Raw genomic sequence first — 23,318 nt, 5'->3', positions numbered from 1 at the left:
TATATATATATATATATATATATATATAGAATATGTATACAATTTAGATAAGAATGAAATATAAATAATGAAATAGGCATGTAAAGTTAATCATTATCATTTAGTTAAAATATTCTTAATTCTTTTTAAATAAATAAATATCAATTTTGATTGGTTTGAAATTTATATTGAAGAAAATCTCATAATATCTTTAAAATTAGAATTAATAATTGGTTATACTATTGGAAAGTTATTTCTGAATGTTAAATAAATATCATATTATTATGCAACATTAAGAATATGAAATTTTACTATAAAATAATATGAACACAGAATAGTAATCCGATTTTTAGTGAATCATTGAACGTGAATGGGAAAAGTACTCCCCTTGTAATGACGTATGTATATTACTCGAAAAAAATTATTACATGAAGATGTTCCAAATACATGTTTTGGCGGTTAATGGTCACAATATTTAAATGATATTATAATAAAAATACAATACATCACATCAATATAAAAAGAGATATGATAAAATAATAATATATGCGATCTAATAGATACAAAATTCGTTTAACTGCGATGCTTAAAAACCTGTCAACATGCGATCTTACGATCGAATGAGATTTAGAATTAGAATTAAACAAGGGCTCTACAAGATATACATGACGTTCATTTAAAGATATGAACAATAATCAACAAAATAATAAAATATTAATTGTAAATTGCGTTACCTTGAAATAGATAGAAAATAGTAGGTGAAATTCCTCTTGACCAGTACTTCACACAAAGAAAATGGCGTGTTATGAAATCACGAGTATGACAACGATGTCGTCACCTGTTCTTTGCTTCTTTTATCGACCGAGTATGATCACATTTCGACTGTCAAAATCGATTTAATATTCGATATATTTATATTTAATTAAAAAAACCGCCAATTTTTAAAAATATTATTTTATTATCTTAATTAAATTAATTAAATTATTATATCAAAAAGAATACAATAAAGAATAGAGTGCAAATTTATAATACTAATAGATCAAATGTTTCATTAAAATTATAATATATTTATAAAATATAAACTTTAATTTTATTTTTAATTACAAATATAATAAATATAATTATTATTGGAAGATTTATTGAAAAACATATCTTCTTTTTGATATTCTGTTTTCAGTAAAATCGTCATCTTCAATGTTTCTTTTTTTATTATAAATTTGTTTATTATGTATTTTCCCTCCTAAATTTATTTCGTATTGTAATTTATCTCGTAAAGAATGTTCATCGACTTCTTCATCAGATTCTTCTTTTATATCATTTGATGCAAAATGATATTGATTCTCTACTAAACAATATTTAATTGTTGAATAACCACTAAAAATATACAATTTTTTTTAAATTAAATAAGAAAGTGTATATGTATATATGCACATGTACATGTGTATGTATTTATTATAGACATACGTTTGTTTACGATAAAGTTGATAAAAGCCTTTATTACTGCTTAATTCAGCTAATTTGAATAAAAATTTTTCATCATGACTAATTACAATCAATTGAAAATTTTTCTGAGGTGATCGTAATTTAACAACCCTTTAACATAAAAATAACTTTCATTAAAATTTCAGAGTAAATGACAAAAATCTAAATATAATTTAAATAAAAAATTGCTGAACATACGTAGCCAATGTATTTGCTAGACTATCAGCATTTTCTTGATCTAAATTTGTCGTTGGTTCATCCAGTGCGAGAATTCCGCAATCTTTACAAAATGTTTCTGCTAAAGCAAGTCTTATAATTATTGATGCCAAAACCTATATATAAATGATAATATATATATATATAAATAATAAAGTTTATTGGTAAGTTTGATAATATTACTATAAATTAAAATTACTTTTTGACCAGCACTACAACGACCTTTCATATCTATTTCATGACCATGTTTCATTTGAACTAATTTATAATTATATGTTCTTTTTGTACCACCTATTCCTTCAGTTGCATCTGTACGAATTTCTATAGAAGTTGTATCTGTTCCAGTATATACAAGTTTCCATAATTGTTTTATGATTCTATTAACTGTGGCCATACGTTCTTCATGATATTGTATCATAGCTGTATCCAATACTTTGCTATATTCCTTTAAATTTAATATAGATTCTTCTACAACCTAATTCAAAAGAAAATTATTAAAAATTTCCGTTAATAATAAAATAAAAAATTCTTACCGTTAATTCGATACATTTGCTTTTGTAATTTTTACGAGCTTGTTTATATATATCTTTTTTCAATTCTTGAACATATTGTTGTACTGTTCTTTCTAATTCTTCTTGATTACCTTTGATCATATTTTTCTAAAAACATTTAGAATATTTTTAATTAAATTTATATATTAATATATTATAATTAATTCAAAGTAATTGATTTTTTAAGAAAATTTATAAACAATTAAAATGCAATAAATATAAATAGTAAGTATTAATTACATGAAATCGAATGATTATATAAAATTTCTATTATTATTTCTATTATTATTTCTGTAATATAATAAAATATTATACCTGTCGAAGTATAGTTTGCTCTCGATTTTGTAAATTTTGCCATTCATCAAATATTTCAGAATAATTTATAGTATTTAATTTTTCTTTTATATTTGAATATTGTTCTTGTAAATTGTTAATAATTTCCTGAATTTCGCGAAGTTTAAGATTATCTGACAATTCTCTTTTTCGTACTTCTTGACGAGTCATTTCTTCTTTTAATTTATTAATTGTTGTTTCCATATCATTTTTTTTACAAAATAATTCATTAAGTAATTTCTCATAACTTTTTATTTTTGATTCAGAACATTCCAAAGATTCGGGAATTTTACGATATATAAAGCTATCAACATCATCCTGCATTTTCTGTAAATCAGATAAACGTCTACTTCCTTCTGTTATTAATTTTCTATCGGTTTCTTGTTTTTCCCAATTATCTTTCTAAAATAAAAAAAGTTACAATGTATTTTTTATATTATAATTTAATAAAAATTTAATATTTTCATAAAAAAATAATTTCAAAATATAAAAATTTTTATTTATGTTACATGAAAAATACTTTTTTTTTTTCCAATTTATCAAGTCCAGAATTTAATTCAGTTTCTGATAAAGTTACTTTTTCTCTTAATGTATCAATTGATTTTCCAAGAGAAATTTCTTTCAAATATAAAATTTCTTGATTATCCTTCAATTCTTTCAATTTTTGCATATCTAATTGTATTTTTAACTGCTCTTTGTGTAATGTATTCTGTTCCTGTTCACTATTATATAATTTTTCATTATGCATATTTATTTCAAATTGTAATCTTTCAATATTCTCACGAATCTTTTTTAAAGATATTTTCAATTCTTCTCTTTCAGTTTGAGCTTCTTGAAGACTACGTTTTGTTTTAATACCTACATATATAAATAAAATATTTATATTCTAAAAAATGAATAAATAGATAATAAATAAATAATCAATAAATAATAAATAATACTAAAATATCAATAAAATTAATTCAATATAAAATACCTGCAGCAGTCATACGAATATGAAAATTATCAATTATTTGTTTTAGTTTAAAAATATCATCAATGTAAGTATCCCATAACATAACATCACCTATAATATCTTTACACATTACTAATTTTTTTTCAGGATTAGATTTTTTTGTTTTTAATTCTATTGCAATTGTTCGAGATTCATTCAATTTATTCTTGAACTTTTCTAAATTATTCCTAAAAAATTTTATAATATATATATATATATATATATAGATAGATAGATATTTATAATAAAAAATATATAACAAATAAATTTACGTTAATTTTTCTAATTCAATTTCTTCTAATTGTATTATTCTTTCAACGACAGGTTTTAGTTGTAGCATCTTATCATATTTTTCTTGTTGTACTTTCAATTCTTTTTCACATTCTTTCAAACGATTTGGATGATTTTCTATTTCAGTTTCCATTTCTTTTAATAAAGTTGTAATAGTTTCAATTTTATCAAAACCTCTGTGACATAAAGGACAACAAGGATTTGTGTTTCTTAATTGTTTCATATATTCTTTGTAAGCTGCACTTTGATGAGCATACATTCCCCTTTTATCTTGAAGATCTTTTACTTTCTTTGATTGCAATAATAATACTTCATCAAAATTTTTATAAGAACAAATTAATGAAATTTTTTCTTTATTCACTAAAAAAATATAATTTATTGTTAGTAATAAGTTTAATAAGATTTTAATATAAATAATAAATTTTTAATTATTAAATTTTAAACTCACAATTTATTTCTTTCTTCTTGTTTTGAAGTTCATGTTCAATATGTGATATTGTTGTTTCTAATGTAGCTATTTGATGTTCTTCTGTTCGAATTTTTTGATTTATAGATTCTATTTCATTTATCTAAAATTAATAAAATTAAAAAAATTAATAAAATAAATATGTATTTTTATTATGATTATATCTGTTTTTAAATACCAATTCTTCTTGAACCATGTCAAAATTATTTTTTAATTTGATTTGAGATAGATCTTTGATATCAAGTAAAGAAATTATTTTTTCTTCATGTTTCTTTTTCAATTTTTCTATTTCTTTTTCTTTAATAATCAATGTAGATTTATTTAACTCTAATTCAGCTTGTAGTGAACTTTGTTTCAATAATAAATTTATTTCTTCATCAATTGTATTTAAAAGTGTGTCTGTTTCATCTCGAATTTTAATCTTATCAGCAATTTCTTTCTTCATAGTATCCATATCTATTGCATCATTTAATTGTTGAATTCTTATTTGTACTTTTTGTAATTTTGATTCAATAAAATTCAACTTATTTGATTCTGCACTAAGCTAAAAATAAAACATCTCAAATAAATTTAAAATATAAATAAAACATTTTAACAAAAAAATATACAACCTGCATAATATCCAATTTTATTTTATCAATTTCTTTTCTTGTTTCAATTATTTCATTTTCTTCATGATTTTTTTCTGTATCTAATTTTAAATATTTACTATGTAAAATATCAACTGTTTTTTGCAATTCTTTTTCTTCTTCTCCTCTTTTTATTTTATTTTCTTCTAATTTATGCTCTAGCTCCCTCATTTTTTCTTGTAGTCTTTTAGTAAAAGCTATTACTTCTAAAAAATTTTAAATGTTATATGAAATTTATATTTATATATGAATTTAAATATAAGTGAATATAATAAATAAGTAAATATAAGTTATGATTTTATTTTTTTTTTAAATTCACACCTAATTCTGATACATTTGAATCAACAATATTAAGATTCCAGGAAGATAATGATTCATTTAATATTTGATTGCGAAGAATAACTTTTTTCTCATGATCTTTAATTTGTTGTCTCAAAGAACCATTAGTTACTCTTTCATTGGCTAATTTATTTGATATTGTAGATTCTTTTTCAGCAATATCTTTTAATTTCTTTTTAAACTAGAGAAATATAATATAATATAAAGAATTAAATTATATTATATAATATTCAATATTTTTTTTAGTTTAATTATATTTAATAATAAATATATATATATATTTACCTCATCAATTTCATTAATTTTTCCAATTAATTCTTCATCATATGATTCTATTTCTTTTAATAATTTTTCTGTAGTACCTTCAAATATATTCTGCAAATCTTCTTTTAAACTATCCAATTGTTGTTTAAACATATCATATTCTGCTTTTTTCCTCTCTAAATAAAAATCATATATATATGTATAAAAGTAATTAATTATAATATTAATTACTAATTTAAAATTTAACTTATTAATTTACTTTATTAATTAATAATAAAAATAATATTAAAATATTACTTTGTTCATTTTGTAGATCTTTATATTCAACATCTATTTTTTCCAATTTTTTAATTTTCTGAATCACAGGTTCTAATTCCTTATTAAATTCTTCAATTTTAATTTTAGAATTTTCTAACCGTTTTTTATTATCTTCAAGTTTTGTTTCTTTATCTATTACTTCATTAACAATAAGTTGATAATTTTGTTTTTGTTCTTTCAATATATTGACTCTTTGTTTCAAATCTTTAATTAATTTCATAATACTTTCAAGAGCTTTATTAAACTTAGCACTATCAAAGATTTCATCAAATCTTTCTTTTAATTTTTTACCATCTTGAAAAGGCCAGCTAAGATCTTCTTGATGACAGAAAATTACGTAATCTAAAATAGGTTTAGAAACTCCCATTGCTAATGTAAGTTCTGTATCAACATTAGTACATCGATTAGTTATTGATATGACCTATATAAATAAAGAATTATAAATATAAAAATTTATATATAAATTATATACAAATATATATTTATTTTCTATCTTTTATTAAAATATACCTCTTTAGTATCTTTATTTACTCTACTTAAAGCACTATCAAGAGTTTTAAATCTTGTCACATTAGCTTTTGTACTTTCTATTGTTCTACATATTGTATATGTATTACCTAATACATCAATTATTTCAGCTCTTATAACACCTCGAACCTATGTGAAAAAAAAAAAATAATTGAATATCAAGAAATATATTTTTTAAAAAAAATTATTTAAGAAAAATTTTAATTTTGAAATTAATTACAAATAAAAATATATATAATAATAAAAGATTTATCATACTGATGAAGTTGTTGATAAAGTCGGATCATGTATAAAAGATTTTCCGCGATCTGAGCCAGGTGGAAATTCACCACAAGTAGCGAATTTGAGAGCTTCAATAATTGTTGTTTTTCCAGTACCATTTGGACCAAGAATAAGTGTTAAAGGACGAGAAAATCTAATCAAAGCTTCTTCTTTCTCATCACCAAAATTACGAATACCACGAATAGAAAGTCTTCTTATTCGTGACATCTTTCAAGAAATTAAATCAAAAATATGTATTTTATAAAATATTAATATCATTAAGCACTATAATCATCGACAACTTAAAATATTATAACTGTCGTAACTATAACTTTAAATGTTGAAGTAGTATTAGGATGTCAGTTTCGCCAACTTAGATTTGAATTTTTTTAAAAATTTATAGAAGAGAAAAATTAAAATTCCGCAAAATTCTATAAATTTTTATTTGAGAAATATATAAAAAAATTATAGATTTTTTTATGTAAATCATAAATCCAAAAATTTATGATTAAACTTTAAATTTCATTTTAAGCATCAAAAATTATTAATTTTTTTTGTATCTTTTAATAATTTTTATGAATAAAAATATTAATTTTAAGTTTAGGAATCTATTGGCTTAAAAACTATTCTTATATAAAATTAATATTTTTTAAACATATTTAACGCCATATTTATATTTATAATTTATTCAATAAACAGAACTATTGTATGCAAGTAATGACTATTTAAATACGTTTAATTATTACATATATAAAATTATATAAATTATTATTAATTTAATTAAGTCAAAATCTATACTGAAATTATTGCAATCATGAATTTTTTTGTAATAAATAAATTTTTAATAAATTGTTTTTAATAAATATATATATATATATATATATATATATATATATATATATATAAACTTATTAATCATTTATTTCATTTTCATTTAATTTTTTTTTTAAATCATATATAAATAACTTATAATTTTCTTCTATAATCTTTATTTTATGGCAAATGTATATATTAGCACATTTTGATAAAATCAAGAATTTTATACTTAAATTATTTTTTAAATTGGTTTCTATTAAATTAGAAAAAAATTGAAAAAATTTTTTTTATTAAATTAGAAGAAAATAAATATTGAATTGATATCGTTATAATAAAATAATTAATTTGTTAAATATTAATCATAAGTTATAATCAGGGTTGCCAGTTTACTTTATTATAATCATATTTAGATAGAATATGAATTATTACTTAAAGATTTCAATAAAAATCTAAAAATAGAAAGAATAAAAAAATAACATATTAATAAAATTTTCTAACAAATATATATTTAATTGATAATAAAATGTTCTTATTACAAAAAATTTTAAATATAAAAAAAAATAAAAAAAAAATAAAATTTTGCATTTTTTAAAAATAATACTTTAAGTATTTCCATTTTTATTATATATTAATTTTATTATTACATTAATTATTGTTCTTATTATCTTATTATAATAAAAAACTATAATAATAATTTTCTAATAATTTTCTATTAACAAAATATTCTAGCGAAATATCTCTTTAAAATTTATTAAAACTTTATAAGCTATAATCAAAAAGGTGGCAATCCTACTTATAAATATAGTTCTATATATATATATATATATATATATATATATATAAGTATATGTTTTTACGGTCGAAATGATTTATTATAGAATATAAAACAAAACATGTATATAATTTTAAGTCGTAGTGTATATAATACAACACAATTTTTATGTTCATTCAAAGGAATAAATAAAATATTTCTTGTAATTAATTCAAAAGTATATAATAAATATTATACTTTTTATAATAAATCGCATATATTACAAAATAATTCATGGAAAGTATTATTTTTTGGTACAGATGAATTTGCAGTTGAAAGTTTGAAAATCTTGTATGATAAATAGTAAGAAAAATTTTGTTATTTTAATATTATAAATTCTTAATAATTTGAAATAAGTTTTAAAATATATATTTATTTATAGTAAATCTAAAGAGCTAGAACGGCTAGAAATTGTTACAAATTATAAAATAAAAGAAAATCCTGTTGTAAAATATGCAAAACAAAATAAAATTATTGTACATAAATGGCCAGTTGAAATTAATAAATCAGAGTTTCACATTGGAATAGTTGTCTCATTTGGTCATTTAATTCCATCTACAATCATAAATGCATTTCCACTGTAAGTTGTCTTTAATATAGATTAATATTATTTATATATAATTTTAAATTTTTATTAATTAAAATTTAAATTAATTTATAATTTTTATTAAATTAATTAAAATTATTACATATGTTTTCATTAGAGGTATGTTAAATGTACATGGTAGTTTATTACCAAGATGGAGAGGACCAGCTCCAATAATTCATACATTAATTAATGGAGATTTACAAACAGGAGTTACAATAATGAAGATAATGCCAAAAAAGTAAAATTTATTACTATTTAGTTATATAAATTTATTTTTTAAAGTTGTATTATAAAAGTAAAAGAAATAAAATACTTAAGAATAATAGCAAAATAATATTATATTTAAAATATATATATTTCAGATTTGATATAGGAGAAATAGTATTGCAAAAACAAATAAATGTTGATGAACATGAAACAATGCCAAAATTATATACAAAATTAGCAAAGCTTGGAGCAAATCTTTTAAGAGAAACATTTGAAAATTTATTGGAATTATTACAATTTGCAAAACCTCAAGATGAAACTAATATAACATATGGTGAATATATATTTTTTGTTATTAATGAAATATTTATTTGATTATAATGATGCACATGTTATGATATATATTATGATAAATTGATATATTTTTAGCACCAAAAATAACATCAAAAATATCTTTAGTTAATTGGAATGAAATGTCTGCCACAAATGTTTATAACTTACATCGTGCTCTTCTGGGTTTGTATAATTTAACTACATCATTTCAAAATGTAAAAATAAAATTGCTTGATATTCAAAAAATTGAATCAAAAATAATAGCAACAAAACTTAAAGAAGAAAATGCAGGTAAACATAATTCTGTTATATTATATAATAAAATGATTGAAAATGAATAGTTTGTTATTATTATTGAATATATTTTTCAAAACATTTTTAATTTATAGGTGTTGCAATATATAGCAAAAAGAATAATGCATTAATTATAAAATGCAAAGAAAATAGTTTTGTTTCTGTAAAAAAAATAACTGTTCAAGGTAAACAAACTATGAGTGCTCTTGATTTTTATAATGGTTTTATGTCTGGAAAAAATAATACAAAAATATTTTTTATGTAAATTTTGAAAGTTAATGTTGATTTATATTTAACAAATTTTTAATTTATAATATAAAAAAATATTATGAAACCACATCATTATAAACAAATTTATCTGAAATTTTTTTGTAGAAAGTATATTTAAAATCTATATAAATAATTGCAAAATTACATTTTACAAATAATATCAAAGGTAATATAAATACTAAAACATTTTTAAATTGTATAATTTCTTTAATTGTTCTTACCTTTCTAAATATGTAGAATTCTTGATGAATGTAATGTATATATATATATATATATATATATATATATGTATACATATATATATGTATATACAAGAATAAAAAAATATATATATACATATATACATATGTAGAAATAAAAATATAAAATTAAGCAGAATCTATTGAAAATAAATACTGAAAATTTCACAAAACATATACAGAAATCTCAAATTATATATAAAAGTGAAATTTGTAGCATGTATTTTCAAGAGATTTCTACAATTAGAGGAAAAATATTAATTATATTCTATATATTTTACAAAAAAACAATGACATTTGATGTCTTAATTTATTTGAACGTAGAATTATAGCTGCAGACATAAAATTGTTGATATTAAGTCTCAGATTCAGAGGCCTGAAATGAAAGAAATATTTTTACTATTACAGATTCTTTCTTTTATTGAATTAAATTAGCTTCAAGATAATTCCTAGTAACAATTTTAAATCAAAGATAAAAATATCCATAAATAAGTTTTAGTCTAATTTGTTGCTTTGGCTGCTTCAAAATTATACGAAGTGTAGGTGTATTATCCATCTTTTATGAAGAATTGTTCCCATTTTCATATAAAAGTGAGATTTTAAGTTTTTTTTCGTATTAATAACTAATTGCCATTCAATATTTCGTAAATGGAACGTTGCATTTGATTATTCAATAAATAAAGATGGCACAGCTTTTACTGAAAATAATTAGTTAATGTTAGCAACTAGTTATTAATAAGACTGTTTGTTCTATGTTTAAAATTATAGAAAGAATTCATTATTTATATGTATAATATTAAAGTACTTTATATTTTGTCACATTTATGCTATTGATCACACTATTTCTTTTACAAATTAATATAATTTATATAATATTATATATATATTTACAAATTAAGATATATATAAAAATTTAATTTTGTTTTTACTTTTTCTTCTATTTCTTCTTTTGTTTCGACTAATAAAAAGTACCTTAATAACATATTTTGGATTACATTACAATGAACATAGACACTAAAAATAAATTAACTTACACTAGGATCGCAGTCAGCACAATGCCATGAATAGCCTCTTCTTTTAGGTGATTTTTTAACTGGTGGATCAAGACAGGTGAAATGATAGCATTTTTTACATTCATCACACCTAAAAAATTAAAATTAATAAATTCATAAATTCGGAATTTGTTTAAAAAAATAAATATTTAATGTATTTATATGAACTGACATAACGAGATTTTGACTGGTGCCAGGCATATCACAGACATTGCATTGTGTTAAAAGGTCTGTATCTTTTCCTCTTTTTCCGTTTCCCGTAGATGTTCTACTTGTATTATTAGTAGATGCATTTGATGTTACAGGTGTAGTATTTGAAGTCAAAGATGGAACAGATGGAGGTGGTAATTTAGGAAGTGGCGGTGGTGATGTAATTTCTGTACTAGTAGATGTGGCAACAAACATTTGTGGACTTGATTCTGATGCTACATCTCCTTCTGGCCTTGGAATTGGTTTTATCTGTTTAATAAAAAAAAATAAGATATATTTGTACATACATAACATTAAAGTTTATTTATAAATATTTATGTACTTTTATTGTAATTCTCCTATGAATTTCTGGTTGAGATTGTCCTTCAGGATTTTCTACATCAAGACTTTTTCTCTTATGTTTGCGTTTTCTTTGCTTTATACCCGTAATTGGATCAGGAGTATATCTTTTATGTTTCTCTCTAAAAAATATTATATTTTATACTTACATAAAAATATATTTTATCTTTTTCTTTATATTTTATTTTTTTAATATACCTTCTTCTCTTTTTAGCACTTCTTTGTGAAACAGATTCTGTACCATCTGCTGAAGCTACCATATATTCAGGTGAACCTTCCCTGGTTATTGTCATATTATTAATAGGTTGTTGATTGTACACTGGTTCATTTGATTGAATAGGAGTTGAAGATAAAGGTTGTGGTCCAACTGGTTTTATAGTTACCTAAAAAGATTTAGATAATAAAGAACTTATGAATCTAGAAATAAAAAATTGGTTTCTCTTTCTCTACATTATATGTAAAAATATTTACTTTTGGTGTTGTAGGTGTATCAGGTGTAGAAGCATTCGTTATATTATTAAGATTAGTAGAAGAATTTTTTGATGTACTAGGTGTTGTTGGCGTCGTAGGTACTTGTATTTCTTGTGGTGGTGTTGGTGTTGATGTTAGATTTGAATCGTCTTTACAATGTCTTAATTTACGTGGAGCTGAAGTATCTACACGTTCAACTTCTGATCCAGAAGATTCTTTATCACATTCAGAACATTGCCTATATTGAAAAATATAATATAATGTATAATATATAATATATATTATATTATATTATATATATATTATTATTATTATTTTAAATCTAAAATGTAATCAATAAAAAGATTGTATTATTATTTATAAATATACATACCATCCCATAAGTTTTGTTTTCTTAGGCATACGTGATAAAGGTGGACTAAGACAAGATAAATGGTAATGAAGATGACAGGTATCACATTTTGCAAGTAAATGTTGATTTGTAGATCTTCTACATATTCCACATTGGTGCCTTAACGTTAATTCTCCTTTATGATTTTGATCTTGTGCTTGACTGCTTAAAACTCTACCTTCACGTACTCCTTCTGTTCCTTTACCAACTGGTAAAGGAAAACCAACACCCATTTTCAAAGCTGCTGCAGTAGGGACACCTAAACCTGTACCTATTTAAAAATCATGATACTTTTGTTCTTTTTTATATATTTTATATTTAACTTACCTAGAGTTGGTGCTATTCTTGGTTTTGCCAAATCAGTTATTTGTGGTAATGATTTTACATAACCACCACTCTTAAGCACTTGGTGATACATTTCTATTTTTTCTTTTAGTGTTACATTAACTCGAATCTGTTCTTCATTGTCTTTCATTACTTCATCATATCTTCTATCTAATCTTTGTTGTTCATTAAGTAATTGAGAATTAATATCAAGAAGTTCTTGTAATCGTCTTTTCATAGATGTGACTCGTAAATTGCGATCCAAATAATAACCGATAAATTCTACGCTAAAAGCAGGAGGAATATGCCACTTTTTTCTAACATCAACTAAAGCTACAAGTTGTGCTTCTTGAGCTTCTAATGCAGCAGTATCAACACCCATGAGTTCAGCTTTTCTTGCTAGTTGCCGACAAGCAGAAGCTGAAGTAGTTAATAATCGAGGCATTTTTTGTGTTGGTACTACAAATAACATGTATATATATATATATATACATACATATATTATATATATATTTTTTGTGGAATATTTTATATTTAATTAACATACCCCATGGTGGTGGCCTAGAAGCTTTATGAGCTAAATATTTATGTCTATGTTTTGCTAATTTTCTTTGGATTCTACGCTGTTCTTCAGTATCTAAATGATTAGGTTGTTTTAATAATTGTTGTCGATATTGAGCTCGTAATTGTAAAGCTAACCAATTACGTCTACGTCTACGAACAAGTGTTTTATCGGAATGAAGTTTACAATGTGCATAAAATGGATCAGCTTGATCAACTTCTTCACTATGAGCTTCAGATAATAAACCTTCTCTTTGTGCACTGCAATATCATATAAATTATTTTGTATATTTTTTTATGATTGTATTAAATAGTTTAATTATATTTGCAAATAATTCTTACCAAGTAACATGAAAATATGTATGACACATTCCTGCATCACATTCTATACATACACCAGTACGAGCAAAGCGCGCATCTTCGCATAAAGAACATTGTTTTGCTCCCCACTTACTATATGCCATTTCAAAAAGTGTTACACTTGATAAGCGATCAACCTAAAACATATATATATATCTAAAAATATTTTTAGTTTATACTTGACAAAAATTAAAGCTTTACATACTTCTCCAAAAGCAACTCCAGGTACATAAAGTGCACATACTAAATGTACCCATTTGCCTACATCAGTCTCTTTAAAAATTCCACCTTTATTAGGACAAAGTTCACAAGAAGGATCTTCAATGCCTGCACTGCAAGCTTCACAGAACCATGGTGCTGACTGACATAAAGAATCAGTACTTGAAAAGCTTTCTACATCAGATACACCATAACATCCTTAAATAAATTTAATTAAGAAATTGTTTATATTTATTGCTTATCAATGTATATTTGTAAATAATATAAATTATTATTATTATTATTATTATTATTATTATTATTATTATTATTATTATTAAAGTACAAATAATACAAGTACAAATTATTAAAGTAAAATATACAAATACAAAATATTAAAGTATAAATAAATTAAATTTAAATAATAATTAAATTTAGATTAGATACTTAGATAAAGATTAAATAAGATATTTAAAATTTATACCTTCATGTACACTAACACCACATCCATCACATTCAACAATTTCATTAACATCATCGCTTCTATCTCCTAAGCAACCACAACAAATTAACATTTTATTTAATTTATCTTCAAGTGAACTTCCTTTTAATGCTTGTTGTCTAGCTTGTTCAATTACATCTCCTACAGTTAAATTAGGATTTTCTTTTTTAGTTAGTAATGGATCTTCCAAAGAATCATCAGATTGCTCAGACACATCTTCTTCCTCTTCCATATACATTAATAAATTTATATTAGTTAATTTCTAAACATATGTTAATAATATTATATTTAAAAATCACTATTTATATTTTACCTTTTCCTATATCATTAGAATCCACTGAATCATCATCAGATTCACAATGATCTTCAATTCTAAAATCACTGTCATCAGAGCTTTCACCTAAATCAAAATCAAGTAAAGATTGTGCTGATCCTACAGGCTTAACCCTCCTTTTTTTTGGATCTCTCTCAACTAAAAAGAATTGTTGTATATAACTATTTGTTATTTATTTATTAAATGTTTTATCAAAAGGAATAAATACGAGAATAAAAACTTTTCTATCAACAACATACTTAATCCAAGGGATATGCACTCCCAAAAAGGTACAAAAAATTAATTTTAGGTTATGTATGTACTTAATTCACAATAAATACGTACAAATGCTAGTCATATTATTCTTAAAGCAAAACTTTTGCTTAATATCAATGGTAATATTTCATATTTTTCTTTATATAAATTATTTTTTCTTTAAGAATTCTGACACATCCGTATACCGCTATATGTATAATTTTTAAACGCCTCCCACTACATATATATATATATATATATCAAACTCATCAAGTCGTCACTGTAAAATACTGACATACGCGAAAGAATACAACGCCGGTTTTGTGCATTACGATCATTTTATGTGTTCTTTTTTTATTTTGTTTTATTTATTATATTTTAAATAAATTATTATTAAAATATGAAATATTTCTTAAGTTAAAAATAAAAAAATCATATTAAAATTAAAAAAAGATTTATATGTATTAAAATTAATTCATATTTAAGTTGTTGATTTAGTAAAATTATTATTCTAAATGTATTATATATTAATTAAATTTTATATTTATTTATTATTTATTCTAATTATATATATATTCATAAAAAAATATAAATATATAAAATTAAAATATAAATATTTTATGAAATATAAAATGTTTCATTTTTTGAATTAATTTTGTTTGTATTTTAAATTTACATTATTGAAAAAATAGTAATTAAGATTATTTGCAAATTTAAAAAAAAATTTTAAATTTAAAATCTTTCTCACATAATATATTATGAAAAATTATTTATTTTATTTATTATATTCATTTTAACCTACAGCGAAATATCTTAAAATATATTTAATAAAGTTTCTTAACTTACTCATTGTTTTATATAAAAATCCTACATCATCGTCCTGAGACATTCTTGGCACAAGTTTTTTTCACTTTAGTAATATAAAATTTAATAATTTTTTTAAATAGATATATTATTATTAACATATAAAAATTAAAATTTGATAGTGTACATAATAATTATGCATTATCATAATATATATATATTATTTCATATTTATATTTTTGATACTTCGAAGAGAGTATTATTTAACTATTCTAGAAAAATATAAAGAGAGAGAAACTTCCTTCAGTGATATTATCCTTCTGACGCTGTGTTTCTACTCGAATCAGAAACCAATCGCCATATTGAATCCCGAAGTCCTTCAGCGGGAAGTATAATTAATCTACATTTAACTATCATTTATATAAATTATTATTATATTTAATAATTAAATATTAATTTTTTAAATATTTATAAATATTTGTTTATAAAAACAAAATTTTAATTATTTTATTTTTATTTCTTTTTTAATTATATGTATGTACAATATTAATTGATTGTTTAATTAAATTTCCGCAATTTAAATCTAGTAAATTTTTTTTTTATTTATATAAAAAAAATTTATAAAATAATTGAAGTTAAAATGATATGAATTGAATGATACGAATTAATATAATTATATATCAATAATAAGAATTATTTAAACAATATAAAATTATTTAATATAATAAATAAAATATAATATAATAATAAATAAAAAAACTTACAAATAACAAATTTTTCTATTAGTATATCATATCAAACTAGTCATATTCATAACTAATTTAAAACATGATATTAATGTTGATATTTTCTTAAATTTGAATAAACTAAACAGTCTACAGTATTAATGAATTACAGCAATAAAATAATTAATATTACGTTGCGATGCATATTATACTAACTTTTGGATTTTCAATTTCTATAAATAATTCTAATACAGAAGATAAAAATGACAAAAGTATAATTAAAGAAAAGGTTAAAAAGAAAGCAATGCGTGAACATAAAAAAAAGGAAATAAATAAAAATACGAATGAAATTACACAAAATTACACGACTTCAAAAAATATTATACATATAGGTGAAATATTAGCTGAAATACATGTTGAATACGAACTTCTTCCAAATTATAACTTTAAATTTGATTGTCGTTGTTGGGAAACGGCCTCAAAGGTATATCATTAATACATTTTATTTTAAATTCTTTTAAATTTTAATAACAATAACAAAAAAATATCATAAAAATGAATAATATTTCTATCTTTTCTAATATTTTGATTTCGATTTCAATTTTAATAGAAATATTCTTTATGTAAAAATTTCGATAAATATATTATATTTTATAATATATATAATAATATAATATATATAATATATATAATATATTATATAATATATATAATATATATAATATATAAATAGTTTTTTAATTATGTAAAATAATTTTAATGTTTTTTTAAAATAAATTAATAATAACTAATAATAAATAATAAAATAACAAATTTAATTAATATATATCATTAAATTGTTTTTAATATATAAAAATTATATTATAATTAAATTAATTAAATTAAAGAAAAAATTATAAAAATGAAGAAAATTCAATTTATATATATCTTTTATATCATTTCTTTTTATATTTTATTATAATTATTTATAAATCAAGAAATTCATCCATTATCATTTATTTATCATTTATCTATTATGAATATTAAAGTAATATTTGAATATAATTTTTATTTATCTTTATTTTTATAGATTTATACTGAGAATGATGATTTATGTTTAAGACCAATACCATGTCCAATAAAAAAAGATACATATTGGGTCATATTTTCTATTCATCATTTAGTTCATTTAAATGAAATACAATTAAAAAAATATTTTAACTATGTAATCATTTATCATATATTTTATGGAGGACAAAAATTTTCAGAAAGGTAAATTAATTAAATATAACATTTTATTATAAATTTAAATATATATAATATTATTATTATTATATAATATAAAATTATTATTATTTATAGATATAAATTTTAATTCAGTAATTAATTATAATAGTTAAAATATAATATTATTTATATACTATTATAACTTTACATTTTTTGTTATTAAATTATATATATATGTATATATAAAATGTTTCATAATATATTATATATTTCATATATAATATGTTATATATTGTTATTATTTCATTATAAATATATTATATTTTATATATAGATATAAAATTTTAGTTCTCTTATTTATCTTTGCTATATTTTTCGTCTTATAGAGCTAAAAAAGATAAAGTAAAAGGATTTTATATAAATGATAAATCTATTGATATAGGACAAGAACATTTTCTTCAAATATATCCTCTTGATTTTTATAATTCTAATTCTATTGTTGCATCTTCAACATTAACAGTCCCAGAACCTACAATAATTATAGACGAAGTTTACGGTGATTTTAGCATCGTCACATATCTTGATGTGATACCAGGTATTAGAAAAATATGATTTTTATATAAATTTATTCAAGTAAAGAAATGATAATTTATAAAATAATGTATGAATAAAAATTGAAAAAAAAATAATATAAGAATTGAAAAATCCTAATAAAATATTTTACCTAATATATAATTTTATATTATACTGTTGTTAATAAAAATATATGAAAATTTCATTAGATAGTATACATGAATATCTGTTTCGGAAAATGTCGAAAGAAAAACGTTTTCCATCTGAATCTTTAACGTGTGAATTACTTCTTTCATCAGTTGAAAATGAAGAATCATTAATATCAAAGCAGACTAAAAAATCTCTTCAAAAGAATCAAATTAAAAAAAATAAAAAAAAGAAACAGAATCAAGGAACACAGATATACGAGCTACGTTTACCCGCTGAAGTTTTGTTTTCTGGTAAATTGAGAAAAGGATAAGATAGGAAAGATAAATAAAAAAAATAATATAAGATATGAAACAATGAACTCATCAAAATGCTATTTTCTTACTGATTTGAAATTTTTAAACATTTTTTTATGATGACGTATAACAAAAAAGATATAAAAATATGATAGCCGGATCCTGAATATAAAAAAAAAAATATGAAAGAAACTTTTTTAAAAACTTATATTATTATGAATTCAAATAGCATTTTATTAAAACATTTTTTGATATATACATGAATAACAGAAAACATAATTAAAGAAATTTTTTTTATTACATTTCAATGATATCAAAGAAAAATGAAAAAAAATTAATTTATGCTAGCATAATCTGATTACTATCAAAGACAAGATAACACATAATTAAATATTATTATCTCTTTTAGATTTTTTTACGATCATTGAAATTTTTCTGCCATTTATCCATTATAAAATTTTGTTTTTCTTTTATATTATATATTTTTTGTTACAAAATATTTAAAAAAAGTTCCAATATATTTAAAATCCGTAAGAAAGTAGTACTTTCAAATTCAGTAAAAAAATTAAATAATTTTTAATATAAAAAATATAAATAAGAATTGAAAAAAAACACCAATTCCCTGACGGGGAAAAAATCCTGATGCCTATATAACAGATAGAAATATTATTCAATTTTTATTATACAGATTAATATATTTATGAAACATTTTTGTAAGATCGATTCTAGAGCAAAACAAATATAAAAATGATACGTAAAAATATCGGTTAAGCTATATTTATTAAGCAATTGAAGTTTGCACTAAATGAAATGAAATAAAATAGATAGAATAAAACATATAATATAGTAATCTCATTCTATTTACATCTCTCTTTGTCTACCACAAACTTCAATTTTTATAATTCTTATAATTCAACTTTTTATAATTCAATAAATAAGCCTTAATCAGTATAGCTTTGTACACCAACTTTTCTATTTATTTTGATCTCTAAAATCGAGAATCTACATGTTTCAAAGATGTCCCAATTATATATTAACCTTGCGTTTTTGTGTCTATAAATAAATATAAAACATATATAGAATAATAAAACTTGTCATTTAATATAATATCGATTATTAATATAATATATTAATACAATATCGCTTTCATGAATTGAATTGAATGAAATTTTCAATGTATATAATTAATAAAGATCTACAAAATATACCTTTTAATTTTTTTATAATTTTTATTATATATTCAGATAAAACTTTTTTCTTATCATTTCGATCAATTACAACTTCTTCAAATTGTTTTTTTATATATTATAGAATAAACCAATTCTTCTAACTTGTCAAAAAAATTCAAGTTGTTTGATCCAATTATAATTTTCATTTTAAAAAATAGATTTATATTATTTATATGCATTATTATATATGTAAACAATATTACTATAATATTACTAAAACAATATTATTATATAATAAAAGTAAAATAATAACTAAATAATAGTTATTATAATACTACAACTGCATAATAGTAATAGTAAAATAATAATAGAAAAAAATAAAAATATATCTCCCCGTCGGGGAATCGAACCCCGGTCTCCCGCGTGACAGGCGGGGATACTAACCACTATACTAACGAGGATTTTGATGACAATTTTCTCTTTTTATTTCTTAGAGTATATATAATTATATATATTTAAAATTATTTTTATATTAATGATTAATAGTTCATCTATTAATTTTTTTTTACTATGAAATAATAATTACTATACATTATTGAAAAAAATTATTTTTTTTTAGCAATTGCATTTTTTGTTATAATATATTAATTATGAATTACGGTTCTACATATAATTGAATTATATATTATATAGATTGAATTATATGTATTTTATATATTAGATATAATAATACTTAGATATTAAATAATAATTAGATATATAAAAATAAAAAATTTATTTAAAAAATTAAAAAATTTCTTTTATTTTTAACAAAAAAATGATAATATACTTAATTTTTAGATTTTATATTTTTTATATTTTATACTTTTAATTTATAATTTTATTTTAAATACAATTTTTTTGATAATAATTTGATGTTGTTTTAAATTGAAAATGATTGTAATTTCATTTTTAGATATGGGTACAATTACCACTTATAATCGAACATCGTCACTATCAAATATATCATCCGTCTTAATTTATGCACAATGTCAAGATATTTTATCAAATAAACAATTACGCATAAGTTTGAATCCTATATCAATCAAATTGGAACAATTATCTAATTTTCCGGTTGATATAATAACTGAAAATGGTTTCAAATATTTATATATGAAGATTTTTATGGTAGATCGTACAATCGTCACGCCGTATTATGCTCCAAATAGAATAATGTATTTCGAATTTGTTAAATGTTTCCTCTGTGAAGAATTTCAACTGATAGAATTGATTAATTTCCTTACAACAAAATTCCTCACTATTGAAGTAATCTAAATTTTATTTTATATATATCAATCAAATTTAAAAATTATTACGAATTTTAATTAATTATAGATAATTGGTATACGAATTGTTAATGTTATCGAATCAACTTTCACTTCTGAACAACTTAATTATGACAGATCTGTAACACAATCATCAAAAATACTTATGAAGGAAGAAATTTTATTAGGCGTTGTTCAATATGATATATCTGATCTTTTAAGAGGACTTTGGGAAGTGAAATTGACGAATACCTTAATTCATCCTCATAATGTTTTTGCAACTAATTATGATGAAAATGATAAAAAAAGAATGAAACTTTCGTGGAAAAATTCTCCTCTTACTACAGATATTCTTACATCATATAATACATCAATGAAAATTAAAATTCGTTTAGCATATGATTTGCGAGCGTTTCAAAAAAAGATTCTTCGATGTGAAAATATATTGAATCGAATTTTTTTTAATTTGAATGATTTGAAATTGGCTAATGATATTTTAAATGACGTGTTTTTTTATAATTCCAGTTTATTGAACACTTATCAATCTTCAAATTTAAAAGTAATGTTTGAATGCATATTAAAATATAATATGACACTTTTTTTAATTAATTAATATTTTGATTAATAATATGAAATTACAAAAATGCTTTAAAACTTATTTTTAAATATTTATGATATAGGCACAAAATGTAATAAAACACATTTTAACGGGTTTCGTTATTGAAAATTGTGAAAAAATCTACATTTTTCTAGAAGGTTTATCTAATGGATACTTGTTAAAAATTTGGGAAAAGGTAAAGAAGCTTCCTATACAACATAAGTGTATTTATTATAACAGCAATTATATATTTTCTACGCGACTTTATGAAGATTTTATACCTTTTGGTGGAATTGTTCATATTAAATTGAGGTAAAGATAATATACACTTATTTATAAAATTAAAAATTTTTATATTTAAAAAATTTTTTTATTTATTTTTTATTTATTATTTATATTTTTTATAAAGCTTATTTAATTATTCTTTTTTATTTATTTTCATTTAAAAGATATATATTTTACAATTTTCCTATTTTAAGTGAATCTTTGAAGTCGCAACTTCGTACATATAGTTTATATGTTGGTAAAACAAAAACAACAATTCAATCGAATATTATACGAAAATTAGGCATGATGAATCAAACATTAACAATGAAATCTTTATGTCAAACATGTTTATTCCCAAAATCAAATGATGTGAAAGTTTTTATTGATGATATTCGCAAAATATATTTAAAAAATGCAATATAACTTATTAATAGTTGTAAGTTAATGACAATTATTAATAAAAGACTTAAAATTTATTTACAAATTAAGTTGTATAATAATAAGATAGTGCGTATCTATTAGTGATATTTGAAAAAAGATAAATTAAAAAAAAAAGTTTAAAAAAATATCTTAAGAAGATATTATTATATTGAAGAATGATTATCGAATACAAATATTATTCAAACTTAATTTTAGTTTTTAACTATTAAAATATATACACACATATATATGTATTTGAAATAAAATATTTAATAAAATATTTTTACTACAAATATTGCAATTATTGATATCGATTAATTAATAAAAATAAAAAATAACAATGTTAACATACAATTATATTCTTGATATTATATAATATTAAGATAATTATAATAAATTTACAAAATCATATAATTATATCAACATTATATAATTTTAATATAAATTACATCAGATTTTTATTGATTGTATTGAAATATATAACATACAAAGAAAAAAATGTTAAAAGTAAATAATTAAATTTTGTTAAATAATAATGTTTATTTAAATAATAATTAAATTTTTATTTAAATATTTCTTATAATATTCATACGAAGTAAAATATGAATTTATTATTATACATT

General features: G+C 20.6%; 5 protein-coding genes and 1 non-coding gene across 12 annotated transcripts in view; 2 read left to right on the top strand and 4 right to left on the bottom strand.

Moving 5' to 3' along the window:
• Window positions 1-802, bottom strand: part of LOC122716218 (ras-related protein Rab-7a) — a 3,247-nt gene extending 2,445 nt beyond the window's left edge. The window contains exon 1 of one of the 2 annotated variants that reach the window (XM_043939099.1): window positions 714-802. Coding sequence is in view for 1 of the 2 variants with exons in the window: in XM_043939097.1 (XP_043795032.1) it covers window positions 408-428 (21 nt within the window). In the remaining variant the exon portion in view is untranslated. Of the gene's footprint in view, window positions 1-407; window positions 566-713 lie in introns of those variants that run through there. The other variant, XM_043939097.1, reaches the window with a different exon arrangement.
• Window positions 803-1,050: 248 nt separating this feature from the next.
• Window positions 1,051-6,938, bottom strand: LOC122716254 (DNA repair protein RAD50). Its single transcript, XM_043939156.1, has 17 exons — window positions 6,649-6,938; window positions 6,373-6,519; window positions 5,842-6,283; window positions 5,566-5,720; window positions 5,263-5,461; window positions 4,924-5,147; window positions 4,491-4,856; window positions 4,295-4,415; window positions 3,828-4,206; window positions 3,538-3,743; window positions 3,082-3,419; window positions 2,544-2,963; window positions 2,211-2,336; window positions 1,877-2,152; window positions 1,660-1,793; window positions 1,444-1,572; window positions 1,051-1,353 (listed from the first exon to the last, which is right to left on the bottom strand). Exons 1-17 carry the CDS (start codon window positions 6,877-6,879, stop codon window positions 1,116-1,118), a joined length of 4,131 nt encoding a protein of 1,376 aa, XP_043795091.1. The 5' UTR covers window positions 6,880-6,938; the 3' UTR covers window positions 1,051-1,115.
• Window positions 6,939-8,360: 1,422 nt separating this feature from the next.
• On the top strand, window positions 8,361-11,785 carry LOC122716331 (methionyl-tRNA formyltransferase, mitochondrial). Of its 2 annotated transcripts, XM_043939320.1 has the most exons (8): window positions 8,361-8,581; window positions 8,661-8,858; window positions 8,983-9,105; window positions 9,230-9,408; window positions 9,504-9,698; window positions 9,797-9,886; window positions 11,292-11,490; window positions 11,568-11,785. In XM_043939320.1, exons 1-7 carry the CDS (start codon window positions 8,361-8,363, stop codon window positions 11,327-11,329), a joined length of 1,044 nt encoding a protein of 347 aa, XP_043795255.1. In that variant the 3' UTR covers window positions 11,330-11,490; window positions 11,568-11,785. The 2 variants fall into 2 exon arrangements, with proteins under 2 accessions (XP_043795255.1, XP_043795254.1); XM_043939319.1 differs by lacking the exons at window positions 11,292-11,490; window positions 11,568-11,785 and having other exon boundaries at window positions 9,797-10,010.
• LOC122716330 (PHD finger protein 14) lies at window positions 10,450-16,214 on the bottom strand. 5 transcript variants are annotated; one of them, XM_043939314.1, is made up of 14 exons: window positions 16,033-16,214; window positions 14,932-15,090; window positions 14,601-14,843; window positions 14,124-14,335; window positions 13,901-14,055; window positions 13,545-13,819; window positions 13,001-13,456; window positions 12,656-12,932; window positions 12,283-12,520; window positions 12,010-12,194; window positions 11,795-11,933; window positions 11,435-11,721; window positions 11,245-11,353; window positions 10,450-10,586 (listed from the first exon to the last, which is right to left on the bottom strand). In XM_043939314.1, the coding sequence occupies exons 1-14, from the start codon at window positions 16,073-16,075 to the stop codon at window positions 10,566-10,568; spliced, it is 2,799 nt and encodes a 932-aa protein (XP_043795249.1). In that variant the 5' UTR covers window positions 16,076-16,214; the 3' UTR covers window positions 10,450-10,565. The 5 variants fall into 5 exon arrangements, with proteins under 5 accessions (XP_043795249.1, XP_043795248.1, XP_043795252.1 ...); XM_043939313.1 differs by having other exon boundaries at window positions 10,452-10,586; window positions 12,656-12,944; window positions 16,033-16,212; XM_043939317.1 differs by lacking the exon at window positions 16,033-16,214 and adding an exon at window positions 15,277-15,418 and having other exon boundaries at window positions 10,453-10,586; window positions 12,656-12,944.
• A 4,281-nt stretch (window positions 16,215-20,495) lies between these two features.
• On the bottom strand, window positions 20,496-20,567 carry Trnad-guc. Its single transcript has one exon. It is a non-coding gene; the product is annotated as a tRNA-Asp (tRNA).
• A 496-nt stretch (window positions 20,568-21,063) lies between these two features.
• On the top strand, window positions 21,064-22,698 carry LOC122716239. The gene is made up of 4 exons (XM_043939136.1): window positions 21,064-21,411; window positions 21,481-21,969; window positions 22,091-22,320; window positions 22,488-22,698. The coding sequence occupies exons 1-4, from the start codon at window positions 21,064-21,066 to the stop codon at window positions 22,696-22,698; spliced, it is 1,278 nt and encodes a 425-aa protein (XP_043795071.1).
• The last annotated feature ends 620 nt before the right edge of the window (window positions 22,699-23,318 follow it).

This window comes from Apis laboriosa, unplaced genomic scaffold, assembly GCF_014066325.1.
Source record: "Apis laboriosa isolate Shangri-la unplaced genomic scaffold, ASM1406632v1 scaffold43_cov150, whole genome shotgun sequence".
Classification (NCBI taxonomy): Eukaryota; Metazoa; Arthropoda; class Insecta; order Hymenoptera; family Apidae; genus Apis; species Apis laboriosa.
The sequence above is the reverse complement of the archived record's forward strand: the minus strand, read 5'-3'. Positions and strand labels throughout refer to the sequence as shown.